The 15857-nt window shown below is 49.3% G+C and overlaps 1 protein-coding gene across 8 annotated transcripts in view; it reads left to right on the top strand.

Annotated features, from left to right (window-relative positions):
• Positions 1-15857, top strand: part of MYH14 (myosin heavy chain 14) — a 100402-nt gene that overhangs the window by 62550 nt on the left and 21995 nt on the right. For all 8 annotated transcript variants that reach the window (XM_053607177.1, XM_053607176.1, XM_053607183.1 and 5 more), the window contains 10 exons: positions 232-438; positions 1747-1884; positions 4536-4659; positions 5362-5533; positions 8580-8792; positions 9327-9471; positions 9879-10085; positions 13201-13305; positions 13395-13547; positions 14726-14974. In XM_053607177.1, the coding sequence (XP_053463152.1) occupies positions 232-438; positions 1747-1884; positions 4536-4659; positions 5362-5533; positions 8580-8792; positions 9327-9471; positions 9879-10085; positions 13201-13305; positions 13395-13547; positions 14726-14974 (1713 nt within the window). The remainder of the gene's footprint in view (positions 1-231; positions 439-1746; positions 1885-4535; positions 4660-5361; positions 5534-8579; positions 8793-9326; positions 9472-9878; positions 10086-13200; positions 13306-13394; positions 13548-14725; positions 14975-15857) is intronic.

Genomic DNA, 15857 nt, shown 5'->3' with positions numbered 1-15857 from the left:
CCTGCTGGGGCTCTAAGTGGTGAGGGGAAAAGAGAGGCACCTTGGAGTCTGACTCAGTGATTAGAGAGATGTGGGGTCATCCTGAGATGGGCACCTGGGAGGAGTAGGTTGGGGACTATGTCTGCCACCCCTCCCTTCCACCCCAGAGGCCTTGAGGGGCAAAGAAAGTTCAGGGGCAGAAGGGGCTGCCCTGGGAATACAGCCTACTGCCCACTGACCTGCTGTCCCCAGCTGGAAGAGGAGCGCACACGTCTGACAGAGCAGTTACGGGCAGAGGCAGAACTGTGTGCAGAGGCGGAGGAGACGCGAGAGCGGCTGGCAGCCCGCAAGCAGGAGCTGGAGCTGGTGGTGTCAGAGCTGGAGGCTCGGGTGGGCGAGGAGGAAGAGTGCAGCCGGCAGCTGCAGACTGAGAAGAAGAGGCTGCAGCAGCACATACAGGTCTGTCCCCCAACATGCTCATCAGGCCTCTCTGTCTACCCTACCTACCCTTTTTCTACAAGCCATGTCCCTTTGGGCCATGAATTTTCAGAAAACTGTTCTAAGTGACTTAAGCAAAAAGAATACTTTTTTGCTACAAATAACGAGAGACTCTAAAATGTGTGAGCTTCAGGTATGGCTATTCCAGGCATTCAAGTGATGTCCTCAGCGGTACTTTGCTTCTCTCCATCCATCACTTGTCTTCATTCATAGGCAGGCTGCCCTCTCATGGTTTCCCCTTCAAAATTCAGTGTGTATTTTACACTATGGTACATCTCAACTCAGTATTTCATTGGAAATACTTGATCTGTATTTGTATTTCATAACTTCTGCAGTTTATAGACACACACACACACAAGATGTTCTCAAACATACTTAAAAGCCTTCCAGTGACTGAATGTCTAGTTTTACATTCAAGATAAATAAAACTAAATAAAATAGAAAATTCAGTTCCTCAGTCACAGCAGCCATATTTCAAGAGCTTAGTAGTGCATTAATCACCCCATTGATGAGGGAAGGAGTTGCCCTGTGGTGGCAGGGATAACTGAGCACACAACACTCAACACTGGAAAGATGAGATTGATAGTAGTTTGTTGAACAGCACAAATACCGATAGCATGAGGCAGGCACATGCCATGACACGGCCACGTGCAGATTGCACTTGAGAATAGAGGGACTGGCATGGGAGGATGTGATCGGCTAGTTTCAGTAATTCTGGGGGCTGTTGGGAGACTGAAATGTGCTTTTTGGGGATAAGTAGACACTGTGCCTGGTCCCCATGGTAAGGAGGGCTAATTGGCTAGGGGGCTTTACCTGTGGGAGCAAAGTACATAGGATATTTGAGGCCCTCCCACTTTTACCAAGTGTCAAGGCCAGGCAGCACATATTATTGAATCTCCCTTTGCAATGAGCCTGGTGACTCCATAGTGGACTGTACACATTTATATGATTAATTTATGATATTTATTTGTAATATCTGCCCTCTCAACCCATATGCAAGAGTATAATTTCCATAGGGATAAGGATTTTTATCTATGCTTGGTACCTAAAACAGTGCCTGGTATATACATTAAGTACTCAATAAGTGCTGGATGAGTGAAATGGGAAGACCGGTAAGGGTTTGATCCTTCCTGGCCTCATCCATGGTGTGGACCTGTCTGAGTCACCAGTCTTGAGGCTCTGTGGACCGTGCCTACCTTCCCCGTCACTTCATGATCACCCTCCATCCCCTGATCTCTACTCCTCTCTCCTCATTCCTCCCCACTCTAGGAGCTAGAGAGCCATCTCGAGGCTGAGGAGGGGGCACGGCAGAAGCTGCAGCTGGAGAAGGTGACAACAGAGGCAAAGCTGAAGAAATTTGGGGAGGACCTGCTGCTCTTGGAGGACCAGAATGCCAAGCTGGGCAAGGTTGGGGGCCTGGGGGCAGCCAGAGGAGTTGGGGATGGGTGGGGGTGGGGGGCGTTGGTGGGTGTGTCTGCATGGCAGCAGCAGCCTAGTGGCTAAAGAATTGATGTTCATGTCCTGGAAATCAATAGCAAGAACTAAACAGCCCCCACAGAGAAACAGACAAAGAGTATGAGTAGGCCATCTACAGAGGGGTGAACAAAAGACATATGAAAAGATGGACAATTTGGCAATTTCTGATAAAATTGAGTCTGGGTATTCCAAGAGACCCAAGAATTCTACTAGTAGATATGTGTCCTAGAGTGACACTGTCCAGTATAATAACCAGTAGCTATTCGTGCCTATTTTAATACAAGACAATTAACATAAAATAAAATTGAAAATTTAAGTTCCCGGTCTCACTAGCCACATACCAAGTGTTCATTAGCCACATGTGGCTAGTGGTTACTGTACTGGCAGTGCAGATATAGAACATTTTCATCGTTCCAGAAAGTTCTATTGGATAGTGCCACTATAGATCACAGTCTTTCTTTCTTTCTTTTTTTTTTTTTTTGGAGACAGAGTCTCATTTTGTCGCCCTCGGTAGAGTGCCGTGGCATCACAGCTCACAGCAACCTCCAGCTCTTGGACTTAAGAGATTCTCTTGCCTCAGCCTCCCAAGTAGCTGGGACTACAAGTGCCCACCACAATCTTTCTTTCTTTTTTTTTTTTTGTAGAGACAGAGTCTCACTTTATCGCCCTTGGTAGAGTGCCGTGGTGTCACACAGCTCATAGCAACCTCCAACTCCTGGGCTTAGGTGATTCTCTTGCCTCAGCTTCCCAAGTAGCTGAGACTACAGGCACCCGCCACAGCGCCCAGCTATTTTTTTGTTGCAGTTCAGCTGGGGCCAGGTTTGAACCCACCACCCTCGGTATATGAGGCCAGCACCCTACTCATTGAGCCACAGGTGCCGTCCATCACAGCCTTTCTTACCCTGGAATAAATAATGTTGTACATCAAGACTCAGGGTAGGCTGGATATGGTGGCTCACACTTGTCACCCTAGCATTCTGGAAGGCCAAAGCAGGAGGATCACTTGAGCTCAGGAGTTGGAGATCAGCCTGAGCAAGAGAGAAATAGAAAAATTAGCCAGGCATGGTGGCTCACACTGGTATTCCCAGCTACTCAGGAGGGTGAGGCAGGAGGATCACTTGAACCCAGGAGTTTGAGGTTGCTGTGAACTAGGCTGAGGCCCTGGCATTCTAGCCTGGGCAACAGATTGAGATTCTGACTCAAAAACAAAAAAAGACTCAGGGTAGGTGCAAACATACACAACTGAGACGGAAGCTTCACAAAATGCTTCTTACCCTTGCTCCACATATTAGGTTTTTGCTGTGATAATGCTGTATAACAATTATCTCCCCAAATCTCAGTAGCCACACTTTTCCCTACCAGTCGACAGGCTAGCCAGGCTTAGCCCCAGGCTGGGTGAATGTGGGATCAGCAGCAACCTAGGACCTGCTCTCTTCTTGGTGTCAATTACAAGCGCAGAGGGCAGGCCAGACCTCACAAGCATAGTCAGGAACCCTCTGCTTGCATCACATCCACCAGCATTCCATTGGCCAGAACAAGTCACATGGCCAAAGCCAACTTCAATGGAATAGGAACTTACATTTCACTGCCTTTAGTGGGAGACTCTACAAAGCAACGCAACAAAGGGCATAATGCATGATAGCACTACAGGGGAGTGAAGGGTTAAAAACAGTAAACCAGACCAGCATAGTGGCTCTAACATTTTCTGTTCTGACCTATGCTTTCTCATTCTTTTTAAGAATAATGCAGACCCATTTCATTGATTTGCAAAACCACTCACAGTCTGAGAAGTTCTCTCGGAGGCCAGTGTTTCTCACACTCTAACGATGTGCACGTGACTCATGTGGAGATTTTGTTAAAACTCAGATTTTGGTTCAGCCAGGCCAAGGTGGAAACCAAGAAGTCTGCCTTCCTGGCATGCTCCCGGTGCTCCCAGTGCTAACACTGCTCATCCATGTGCCATACTTGCCATAGTAGCAGGGGCCAGACATCACACATTAATGCGGCAGGTGTGCAGGGATCTTTACTGGAGTTTGTTGTTTTTTTTTTTTTTTGAGACAGAGTTTTACTCTGTCACCCTGAGCAGAATGTCCTGGCATCAGCCTAGCTCACAGCAACCTCAAACTATTGGGCTTTAGCAATCCTCATGCTTCAGCTTCCAAAGTAGCTGGAGTCCCAGCACATCGCTCGGCTAGTTTTTCTATTTTTAATAGAGACAGAGTCTTGCTCTTGCTCAGGCTGGTCTCAAACTCCTGAGCTCAAGCAGTCCCCCCACCTCGGCCTCCCAGAGTGCTACAGTATTGTTATAATAGCAAATGAACGGCATCCGTGGCCACCAGTGGGGTGATGGGGTAACCCAAGGGGGTGTAATTCATATAAGGAGAGTTACACTGCAGTTTACAGGCACGATCCGGTGGAATGAGTCTACAGACCCCAAGGAAAGGGAAGAATAAGATAGACGGGAAGAGGGGAGAAGGGTAGGATGAGGAGAAAGGCAGATGAGGGTGACACTGGTAGCTACAAGTCATGCCAGGGCTGCTCCTGGCCCAGCTCCTGACCATGCCCCCCACACTGTCCCTCAGGAGCGGAGACTGCTAGAAGAGCGTCTGACCGAGTTCTCATCCCAGGCGGCTGAGGAGGAGGAGAAGGTCAAGAGCCTCAATAAGCTACGGCTCAAATACGAGGCCACAATTGCAGACATGGAGGGTGAGTGCCCACACACCCACTAGGGCAGTGGTTCTCAACCTTCCTAATGCCCCGATATATTTTCATTGTTACAAAGGGGTCGTAACCCACAGGTTGAGAACCTCTGCTCTAGGGAGCTATGGGGTCTGTGCATGCCCTGGTGGGGACCTCAAGCAAGCGTCATGAGGTCTCCAAGGTTGCATCTGCTAAATGGGATAGGAAAGAAGGCTCAGGGCAGATTGAGTGTCCCCCCTCCCACCCACCCACCCCAGCTCCTAAGTTCTTTATGCATCTCTAATTCTCTCCATGGTGAAATGGGATGCTCTCACGCCTTTCTCTTTTACTGTCGCACTATTTGGGGGCACATTTTCATCTCCCATCCCTTGCTATTGACTTAGATTGAGTATGGGTAATAGATTCAGAAACAGAAAGGAAAGTGTACAAGAAGGAGGCTGGGAAGGAGCTAGAGCTGTGGGCACAAAGCAGAGAGAGTTGGGGACAGAGAAGGGGCTGTCATTGGAGGTTAAGAAGAGAGGACAGGCCTGAGGTTGGGAAGACTATGGGTGCGGGTGGTCCCCGAGATAGGGAATGTGGTACGAGGAGGAGGAGGTGGCGTTAAAGGAGATGCTGAGCTCAGCCTTGTATCCGGCTGGGGCCTTGGTCTCTCGAGAGCTGCTGGGCATGGGTCTGGAGCCCCCACGCGAGGTGCATTCCCACCTCCAGACCGCCTGCGGAAGGAGGAGAAGGGTCGCCAGGAGCTGGAGAAGCTGAAGCGGCGCCTGGACGGGGAGAGCTCGGAGCTGCAGGAGCAGATGGTGGAGCAGCAGCAGAGGGTAGAGGAACTGCGAGCACAGCTGGGCCGCAAGGAGGACGAGCTGCAGACGGCCCTGGCCAGGTGTGGGGCAGATGGGCTCGGCTATCAGCAGTGGGTGCCCCAATCAGACACTCTTAGGTGCAGACCCTTCCTGAGTCACTCACCAGATGACTGTGGACAGGCCACATTCCCACTAAGCCTCGGTGTCTCCTTCTGTCAAATGGGAATAGCAAATGTCCAGGCCCATCTCATTAAGGGAAAGCCCCTGTGTTCTACTAATTCATGTAATACTCTGTGTTCAAGAAAATGCTTTTTCTTTTTCTGTTTTTAATTCAATTTACTGGTTTTTTGTTTTTGTTTTTGTTTTTTATTGTTGGGGATTCATTGAGGGTATAAGAAACCAGGTTATACTGATTGCATTTGTTAGGTAAAGTCCTTCTTATAATTGTGTCTTGCCCCCAAAAGATGTGTCACACACCAAGACCCCCACCCCCTCCCTCCTTCTCTCTCTCTGCTCTGCCCTCCACCCCCCACTGTGTGCTAGGTCATTAATTATCCTCATATCAAAATTGAGTACGTAGGATTCATGCTTCTCTGTTCTTGTGTTGCTTTACTAAGAATACTGTGTTCACTTCCATCCATGTTAATACAAAGGATGTAAAGTCTCCATATTTTTTTTTATTTTTTTATTTTTATTTTTTGCAGTTTTTGGCCTGGGCAGGGCTAGAACCTGCCACCTCTGGCATGTGGGGCCAGCACCTTACTCCTTTGAGCCACATGCACCACCCAAGTCTCCATATTTCTTAATGGCGGAATAATATTCCATGGTGTACATATACCACACGTGGTACCACAAGGACCAACCCGTTCCTGGGTTGGTGGGCATTTAGGCTGTTTCTATATTTTGGCAATTGTAAATTGAGCTGTGATAAACAGTCTAGTGCAAGTATCTTTATGGTAGAAGGATTTTTTTCAAGAAAATGCTTTTTCTTTGTCTCTCCCACTGCTCAGCCTCCCCACACTGAATAGCCCAGAATCAGCTGTGCTTGGGCAAATGGCCCGGCTATGTTAGGAATCATAATAATTACATTTACACCTGTTCACATTAACTGAGCCCTTATTAACTGAGCCAGATGTGGCACCTGGTATTTTAAATGCCTTCTATTACCTGTGCTGCACACGGTCTAAGACACCCTTGATTGTAGGGGCAGCTGCATTTCAGAGATAGTAAAATGAGGTGGGGAAAGTATATGTCTCAGAACCAATGGTACCTGGTGTGTGTAGTTAAGAACATATATCCCTGAGTCTGACTTCTGGGTTCAAATCCTGGCTTCTCCTCCCCTTTCTGGCTACGTGACATCACTCAAATGACATCACCTCTCTAGCCTCAGTTTCTTCATCTATAAAATGGGGGTAATTATAAATGCTGCTCCTAGGGTTAGTGTGGGAATTAAATAAGAAAGTGTTCATCAAGGACTTGATCCACCCTAAGCCCTCAATAAATGCTGGATTTTTTTAAATGATGTTATTTTATTTTATTAGACAAAGTCTCACTCTGGCTTATGCCTGTAATCCTAGCACTCTGAGAGGCCAAGGCAGGTGGATTGCCTGAGCTCCCTGTTTGAGACCAGCCTGAGCCAGAGTGAGACCTCATCTCTAAAAATAGCGAGATGTTGTGGTGGGCACCTGTAGTTCCAACTACTTGGGAGGCTGAGGCAAGAGAATTGCTTGAGCCCAAGAGTTTGAGGTTGTTGTGAGCTATGACGCTATGGCACTCTACTGAAGATGGCAAAGTGAGACTCTGTCTCAAAAAAAAAAACGGCACCTGTGGCTCAAGCGGCTAAGGTACCAGCCACATACACCTAAGCTGGCAGGTTCGAATCCAGCCCAGGTCCGCCAAACAACAATGATGGCTGCAACCAAAAGATAGCCGGGCGTTGTGGCGGGCGCCTGTAGTCCCAGCTACTCGGGAGACAGAGGCAGGAGAATCGCTTGAGCCCAGGAGTTGGGAGGTTGCTGTGAGCTGTGATGCCACAGCACTCTACCCAGGGTGACAGCTTGAGGCTCTGTCTCAAAAAAAAAAAACAAACCCAAAACAAAATATCACTCTGTTGCCCTGGGTAAAGTATTGTGGTATCATAGCTCACAGCAACCTCCAACTCTTGGGCTCAAGAGACCTCTTGCCTCAGCCTTCCCCCTAGCTGGGACTATAGGTGTCCACCACAACTCCCAGTTAATTTTTCTATATTTTAGTGGATATGGGGTCTCGTTCTTGCTCAAGCTGGTCTCGACTCCTGAGCTCAAGCTATCCACCCATCTCAGCCTCCCAGAGTGTGAGGATTACAGGTGTGATCCACCGTAACCAGCTAAGCCCATTCACAATGTTGTGTAAACATCACCTCTATTTAGTTCCAGAACATTCTCAGCACCTGAGAAGGAGGACCTGCACCTGTTAAGCAGTCACTCCCTTATCCCCCTCCTCCCCAGCCCGGGCAGCCACTGACCTGCGTTCTGTCCAAATAGGATTTGCCTATTTGGGATATTTCATAAAAGTAGAATCATACAAGATGAGGCCTCTTATGCTTTTGCTGTCATTTTTATTGCCACCCTGTCAGCATCCCCTGTAGGGTGGAGTTTTGGTTAATGGTGTCCAGGCAAGGCCCACATGGCTCCGTCATCATTTAACCCCAAGTCAGTGCTACCCCTGACTCCTTTCTGCAATGACACTGCACAGAGGGGCAAAAATCATGTCCCATCCGGTTACGAGGAAGGACCCTGGTCAGCCCTGCAACTCACTAACCAAGTAACTTGGATGAGTACTTTCCCCACTCTGGGCCTCAGTTTCGTTGTTCAATGGGAGCAGTAAATGAGACAATACAAGTTTAGGGCTTGCGTGTGGTCGGAGCTGAGTTAAGTGTCACCTATAATTACTGTTGATGTTATTCCTGTTTTATAGCTAAGAAAACTGAGCCTGTAAATACTAGAGTTACATGCCCACTGGCAGACCCAGGATTTGCATCTAAGACTGGCCACCCCCAAAGCCCACATCTGGCCTCTCAGCCCCCAGAAATCATTGCCTCTCCTTTGCCTGCCCCTGTACCAACTCCATGATTCTTATCCTCCTCAGGGCAGAAGACGAGGGTGGGGCCAGGGCCCAGATGCTCAAATCCCTGCGGGAGGCACAGGCAGCCCTAGCCGAGGCCCAAGAGGACCTGGAGGCAGAGCGTGTGGCCAGGGCCAAGGCCGAGAAGCAACGCCGGGACCTGGGCGAGGAGCTGGAGGCGCTGCGGGGTGAGCTGGAAGACACACTGGATTCTACCAACGCGCAGCAGGAGCTCCGGTGAGGCGTCCAGCTTCTGGAACTTGGTATAGCCTGGCACACATGTGGAGGGTGGCATGCAGGAAGAAGGTCCTTGCCATCTACACAGAAGTTTAGTTATTTCCCAGTTGTTTATTGAGCCAATAAACAAGCTGCAGACAGAGATGGGTCAGACCCGCATGTTACCTTTGGGCGCTCCCAATCTTGGGAGAGGCAACTCAAGCAAAGGTAGGTCCAGTCTAGAACAAGGGTGCCTTAATGGAATAACTCAGGGCATTGTGGATAAGAGGAGAACCCTAAACCAAATCTACGGGAGGAAGTCCAGGAAGACTTACTTGAGGAGGGGGCTTTTGAATAGGGTTTTGAAAGGTGAGTAGAAGTTCACCTTAAAGCCACAGTCCTTCCTCACTATCATTCCCTACATCCTTTGGGGACTGGGGAGTGAGGTCCTCATTTTTGAAGGAAACAAGAAAAGGCGGTACAACCAGCTCCTCCAAATCCCCTGCTTGCCTCTATCAGGAAATTCTGTTTCCTTTTCCTTTCCCACAATAAAAGGTCCAAGAGGGAACAGGAAGTGACGGAGCTGAAGAAGGCTCTGGAGGACGAGACACGCATCCATGAGGCGGCAGTGCAGGAGCTGCGGCAGCGCCACGGCCAGGCCCTGGGGGAACTGGCGGAACAGCTAGAGCAGGCCCGGAGGGTGGGTTGGGGCAGGGTGGAGAGGCCTGGACACTGGGTGGGGCAGGACACTGGGTTGGAAGAGATGCCCCGGTCTGGCTCTAGGCCTGCCTGTCTCTCTCTCCCTGGGGTTCTTTCCTCATGCATTCATGTCCTCCATTCTTCTTTCATTTGGCAACCACTAAGTGAGTATATTCTGTGTTCCAGGAATGGTACTGGGGATCCCTGTGTGAACAACACAGCCAATACTGACTTCCCTTGATTCAGTGGGAGAGGCAGAGAGTAAACAATACAAATACATTCATAATACGTACTGGGGAAGTTAAGTGCTATGGGACCCTGATGAACAGGAAAAGAGGCATCAGGTATAGCCAGTGCAAAGGCCCTGAGGTCCTCATAAACCTTTGCTCATCTCCTTCCTCCCACCAGGGCAAAGGCGCCTGGGAGAAGACCCGGTTGGCACTGGAGGCTGAAGTGTCCGAGCTGCGGGCGGAGCTGAGCAGCCTCCAGACTGCACGTCAGGAGGGTGAGCAGCGGAGACGCCGCCTGGAGTCCCAGCTGCAGGAGGTGCAGGGGCGGGCTGGCGATGGGGAGAGGGCCCGAGTAGAGGCTGCTGAGAAGCTGCAGCGAGCCCAGGTGAGTAAAACAGCTAGAGCAAGGTCTCTGCTGTGTGACCTTACGGGAAATGCCTACCCTCTCTGGAGTTCTGTTTGGTTCACATTAACCCTACTGTCCCATCCTGCTCTTCCAACATAGTCACACATAAGTAGCTGATATTTGGTGGGCAGTGAATATAGACCGAACATTTTTAGTAGGGAAGAGGTAATGTTGTTCCCACTTTACACAACAGGAAACTGAGGCCCAGAGTGGTAAAGCTTATTGCCTGAGATCACTCAGAGCCGAAAGTTGAACTTGCCTCAGCATCCCTTTATACAATCTGGGAATAATTAGTGCTATCTACCCCCATAGGGTTGAGCCAATACTTAGTAAGTACTTAAAATAGTTCTGAGCTGGGGCATGGTGACTTACACCTATAATCCTAGCACTCTGGGAGGTTAAGGCAGAGATTCCTTGAGCTCAGGACTTTGAGACCAGCCTGAGTAAGAGGAGACCCCATCTCTACCAAAAAATAGAAAAACTAGCTGGGCATCGTGACAGGTGCCTGTAGTCCCAGCTACTTGGGAGGCTGGGGCAAAAGGATAGCTTGAGTCCAGGAGACTGAGATTGCTGTGAGCTACGATGATGCCACGGCACTCTACCCAGGGTGACAGTGGGATTCTGTCTAAAAAAATAAAAACAGTAGTTCTGGATGTATAGTGAGTTCTCAAAAATTGTGAAGTGTTCCCATTTATTGAGCATGACGTATATGTCAGCCCCCGAGAAGGAACATATGTTCATCTTTTTTTTTTTTGTAAAGTCTCACTTTTTCGCCCTCGGTAGGGTGCTGTGACATCATACAGCTCACAGCAACCTCTAATTCCTGGGCTTAGGCTATTCTCTTGTCTCAGCCTCCTGAGTAGCTGGGAGTACAGGTGCCCACCACAATGCCTGGCTATTTTTTGTTGTTGTTGTTGTTGTTGTTGTTGCAGTTTGGCAGGGGCTAGGTTTGAACCTGCCACCCTCGGTATATGGGGCTGGCGCCCTACCCACTGAGACACAGGCGCTGCCTGGAACATATGTTCATTATTTCACTTAATCTTCACAGTACCCTTGGGGTGAGGAGGGGGGTTCGATCCTGTTGTCATCCCCATTTTAGAGTAGAGGAAACTGAAGCCCATAAAGGTAGGAGTCACTTGTCTTGGGTCACACAGCCAGAAAGTGCCACGGCCAGGTCCAAATATAATTTTTATAAGTTCAAATCATGACTCTCATACAAAGATGTGGTGAATAAATGTCAGAGATTTATGTAAAGTGTTAATGAGGGACCCAGCAGAATGGCAGAGGTAGTCAAGACGAGATGAGAGACTGGTGTGTGCGTCATTGGCAAAAGAGAAAATGCTGAAATGAAATGGCATGGTTAGAAGCGAAACTTGTTAATGTCCTACAGAGCAATAAAATAGAAGCTTTGGGTTACCTTCTCTGCTGGACATAGATCATTTGCAAAATATCAGTCTTCTTCATGTAACGTCACAGTATAAGTGGAAGGGAGTTCCCCAGGAGAGTGAGGTGAACCGAAGTGGGTTTGTTGGACAGTTAAGGTATATGATATCAAAAGGACTTGTGATTACTATCTCATTTCCAAGTTTTCAGATGAATTTTCTTTTTCTTTTCTTTTTTTTTTCTGTAGAGACAGAGTCTTACTGTACCGCCCTCGGGTAGAGTGCCGTGGCATCACACGGCTCACAGCAACCTCTAACTCTTGGGCTTACGCGATTCTCTTGCCTCAGCCTCCCGAGCAGCTGGGACTACAGGCGCCTGCCACAACGCCCAGCTATTTTTTTGTTGCAGTTTGGCCGGGGCTGGGTTTGAACCCGCCACCCTTGGCATATGGGGCGGGCGCCCTACTCACTGAGCCACAGGCGCCGCCCTCAGATGAATTTTCTTACCAGCCAAGATCTGAGTTCAATCCTATTCCCCTAAGTGAACCTTAGAAAGGGAGAGAAAGAGGCTCAGGATAAGGCACAAGTACTGGAAACTTTCATTCTATAAGCATTTATAGAGCACCTACTGTGTGCCAGGCCCTACTGTGGGCCCTGGGAATGCAGTAGCCAAAAAAGCAGATGAGCTCCCTGACTCCAGGGAGGTAATAGGACAGAAGGAAGAAAGTAGTCTACTGCCTGTTTCCTACAGCCGAGGACCATGAGGCTGGAGCCTCACCCAGGAACATCATGGTGATAGGGGACAGGGAGGGCAGAGAAGCGACGAGGCACAGCTTTATTGAGGTATAACTCATATACATATAATTCATCCATTTAAAACTTACACAATTTGGGCTGGGTGAGGTGACTCACACCTGTAATCCTAGCACTCAAGGAAACAGAGGCAAGTAGATCCCTTGAGCTCAGGAGTTCAAGACCAGCCTGAGCAAGATCAGCCTGTTTTTTCTAAAAACAGAAAAACCCGGCAGGCATTGTGGTGGGCTCCTGTAGTCCAGCTACTCAGGAGGCTGAAGCAAGAGGATCGCTTGAGCCCCAGAGTTTGAGGTTGCTGTGAGCTATGAGGTCACAGCACTCTACCCAGAGTGGCAGAGTGAGACTCTGTCTCAAAATAAATAATAAAGTGTATAGTTCAATAGATTTTAGCATATTCATAGTTGTACAGCCATCACCATCTTCTAATTTTATTTGTTTTTTGTTCGTTTGTTTTTATGACCTTGGTGACTACCGTCTTTCACTTGGCATGTTTTCGGGGTTCATTCATATACAGCACGTATTCAGGGCTTATTCTTATTTACTGCCAAGTAGTACCCATCGTATGGACATAAAACATTTTATTTATCCATTCATTGTTGATGGGTATTTAGGTTGTTCCCACTTCTTGGTGATTGTGAATGTACTTCTGTGAATATTCCTGTACAGGTTTCTGCACAGACATATGTTTTCATTTTTCTGGGGTACACATCTAAGAGCAGAATTGCTAAGCCCTATGGAAGCTCTGTGCTTATGCATTTGAGGAGCTGCTGGGCTGTCTTCCATGGTAGCTGTGCTGTCTTACATTCCCACCAGCCATATGTGGTAGAGACTTGAGGAGTAGGTGTCATTGTCTGAAAGCCACAGTTGGAGAGTTTCATCCCACTGCCCCTTCACCACAGGCTGAACTGGAGAACGTGTCTGGGGCACTAAGTGAGGCCGAATCCAAAGCCATCCGGCTGAGCAAGGAGCTTAGCAGCACAGAAGCCCAGCTGCATGACGCCCAGGTGATCCCAGCCTGCCCTTCCATCCCACTGTCACCCTCCCCACTTGTCCTCCTAACCAAACCTGACATCACTGTCCCCTCCATTTATAGGAGCTGATGCAGGAGGAGACCAGGGCGAAGCTGGCTTTGGGGTCCCGAGTGCGAGCCCTGGAGGCTGAAGCAGCGGGGCTACGGGAGCAGCTAGAGGAGGAGGCGTCTGCCAGGGAGAGGGTGGGCCGTGAGCTGCAGACTGCCCAGGCCCAGGTGAGCAGCCCTGAGCAAGACCTTTGGAAGACATAGTACTTCTCCCATATTCCCCAGCTCAGGGCCAGCCCCACTGTCTACCTCATCATAGGCCAGGCCCCTGGGTATGTGTCACCTCCTGACTCCCCCTCACTGTTCACAGCCTGTGCCCAGCCCCAAGCCTCCTACCTCCGACTCCCTCCTCATCCCTGCTCTCCATCCATACACCCCAGCCCCATGCATGGCCATCCTCTCCCACCAGAATTTTCCTCTCCGTCTTGTGGCCTCCTTCCTCTCCCTTCCTGCTTATCTTCCACACAACCCCCAAAGCTCTTTCTATACCCAGAGCTAACCCTGCCCCACCCCTGCTCCTACCCCTCCCATGGCTCCCCAGCCCCCTAGACAAAACCCATGCCTCTCAGCTGGGCACACCAGGCCCTGCCTTTTCTAGGCTTTCCTCCATCTCTAGCTATATTCACGACTATCTCAATTTCTCCATTTCACCTAGAAAATCCCTTTCATTCTTCCCTGCTGTTGGAAGGTCTTCCTCACCACCCCTCTCTTTCTCTTTTGCCCCAGCTCCAATCACCTCGGGCTGGGACTGTCTCTGCCCCTAATTCTCTCCATCAAGCTGAGAGCTCTTCAAAGTAGAACCCCCCAGATCCAGTTAGATTTTGGGTCCCAAGCACAATCCAACATGGAGCCTGGTATATGACAGGCCTAAGAAATGCCCATTGAATGAATGATGATCCATGTCTGCAAATAGCCTTCACATGGCAAATTCCTACACATACTTCAAGACTCATCTCAAGACTCTTCCTCCTTTAGGAAGTCTCTCATTTATGTGGTAAAGAAATTGAGAGCCCCTTATGTGGCTTCCATGGCTCCTATACTACTTCTGTCTCATCCTCATCATCCTGGCTGTGACAGTCTCCCCTGTCAGACTCCCCTGTTCCCCAGGGAAGCCTCCAGGTCATATTCATCTTGGGGTCCTGGAGGGATTAATTCTAATCCCCTGGTAGAGCTAGGCTCATACTACTCACAACCTCAACCCCATGCTAAGGCAGGAGAGCCCAGTGGAATGACTCCTTTCCCTCTGCTGGCCTCAGTCTCCTCATCTGGGAAGTGGAATATGAGCAGCTCAGACCTTGGTCACTCACGGCCATGACTGCCACCCACCCTCTCTCTCCTCCCCCCAGCTCTCAGAGTGGCGGCGGCGCCAGGAAGAGGAGGCAGGGGCCTTGGAGGCAGGGGAAGAGGCACGGCGCCGGGCAGCCCGTGAGGCTGAGGTCCTGACCCAGCGCCTGGCAGAAAAGACAGAGACGGTGGATCGGCTGGAGCGGGGCCGTCGCCGGCTGCAACAGGAACTAGATGACACCACCATGGACCTGGAACAACAACGGCAGCTCGTGAGCACTCTGGAGAAGAAGCAACGCAAGTTTGACCAGGTGGGGCACCTCAGTTTACCCAGCTGAGGACTCAGCCAGCTAATCTCTGCTTCCTATAGCCTCTGTGGGAAGGCAGTAATATGTGGTATCACAGGTCAACTGTGAAGTTGTGGTGGACCAAGAAGCAGAACCCTTCTTCCCTGAGCCTCTGTAAAATAGGACATCCATCTGTCCTGATTCTTACCTCTTGTCACAGAACAATTATCAGTAGCCCTGGCCTTTTACTTTCAAAGCTGTCCTGGTTTGGATGATGAAATGTCCTCTCTGTACCCCAGAGGGTGCTTCTGAATGAAATGAAATAACATATCTCTCTTCTCCTGCTGACTCACTGGGGTACCTCAGGCAAGTTGCTTTTTCCTCTGAGCCTCAGTTTACCCATCTAGTTAATGGGAATAATATCAAGCATCTGGCAGCCTGAGAATGAAATGAAATCACAGAACCCCAGAGGAGTTAAGATCAGGTAACCCTGAGGTTCAAATCCCAGCTCAGCCCCTTTCTGGCTGTGTGGCTCAAAGAAAATTGTTCAGCCTTTCTGTTTCTTATTTTATTAATTTAAAAAATATAGCAGGTTTGGCCGGGTACAGTAGCTTATGCCTGTAATCCTAGCAACTCTCCCAGGAGACTGAGGTGAGTGGATTGCTTGAGCTCTCGAGTTCAAGACCAGCCTGAGCAAAAGCAAGACCCCATCTCTACTAAACGTAGAAAAACTGAGGCAAGAGGATCTCTTGCGCCCAAGTTGGAGGTTACTGTGAGCTATGATGCTACAGCACTCTACCCAGGGCAACAGCTTAAGATTCTGTCTCAAAAAAAAAAAAAAAAACTATAGCGGGTTCTCACATGGACAAAGCAAAAAAATTAAAAATGCGGTGGGAGGATGAGAGGT

Source organism: Nycticebus coucang, chromosome 10, assembly GCF_027406575.1.
Source record: "Nycticebus coucang isolate mNycCou1 chromosome 10, mNycCou1.pri, whole genome shotgun sequence".
NCBI classification, from domain to species: domain Eukaryota; kingdom Metazoa; phylum Chordata; class Mammalia; order Primates; family Lorisidae; genus Nycticebus; species Nycticebus coucang.
Note: the sequence above shows the minus strand (reverse complement) of the source record. Positions and strands in the feature narration are given on the sequence as shown.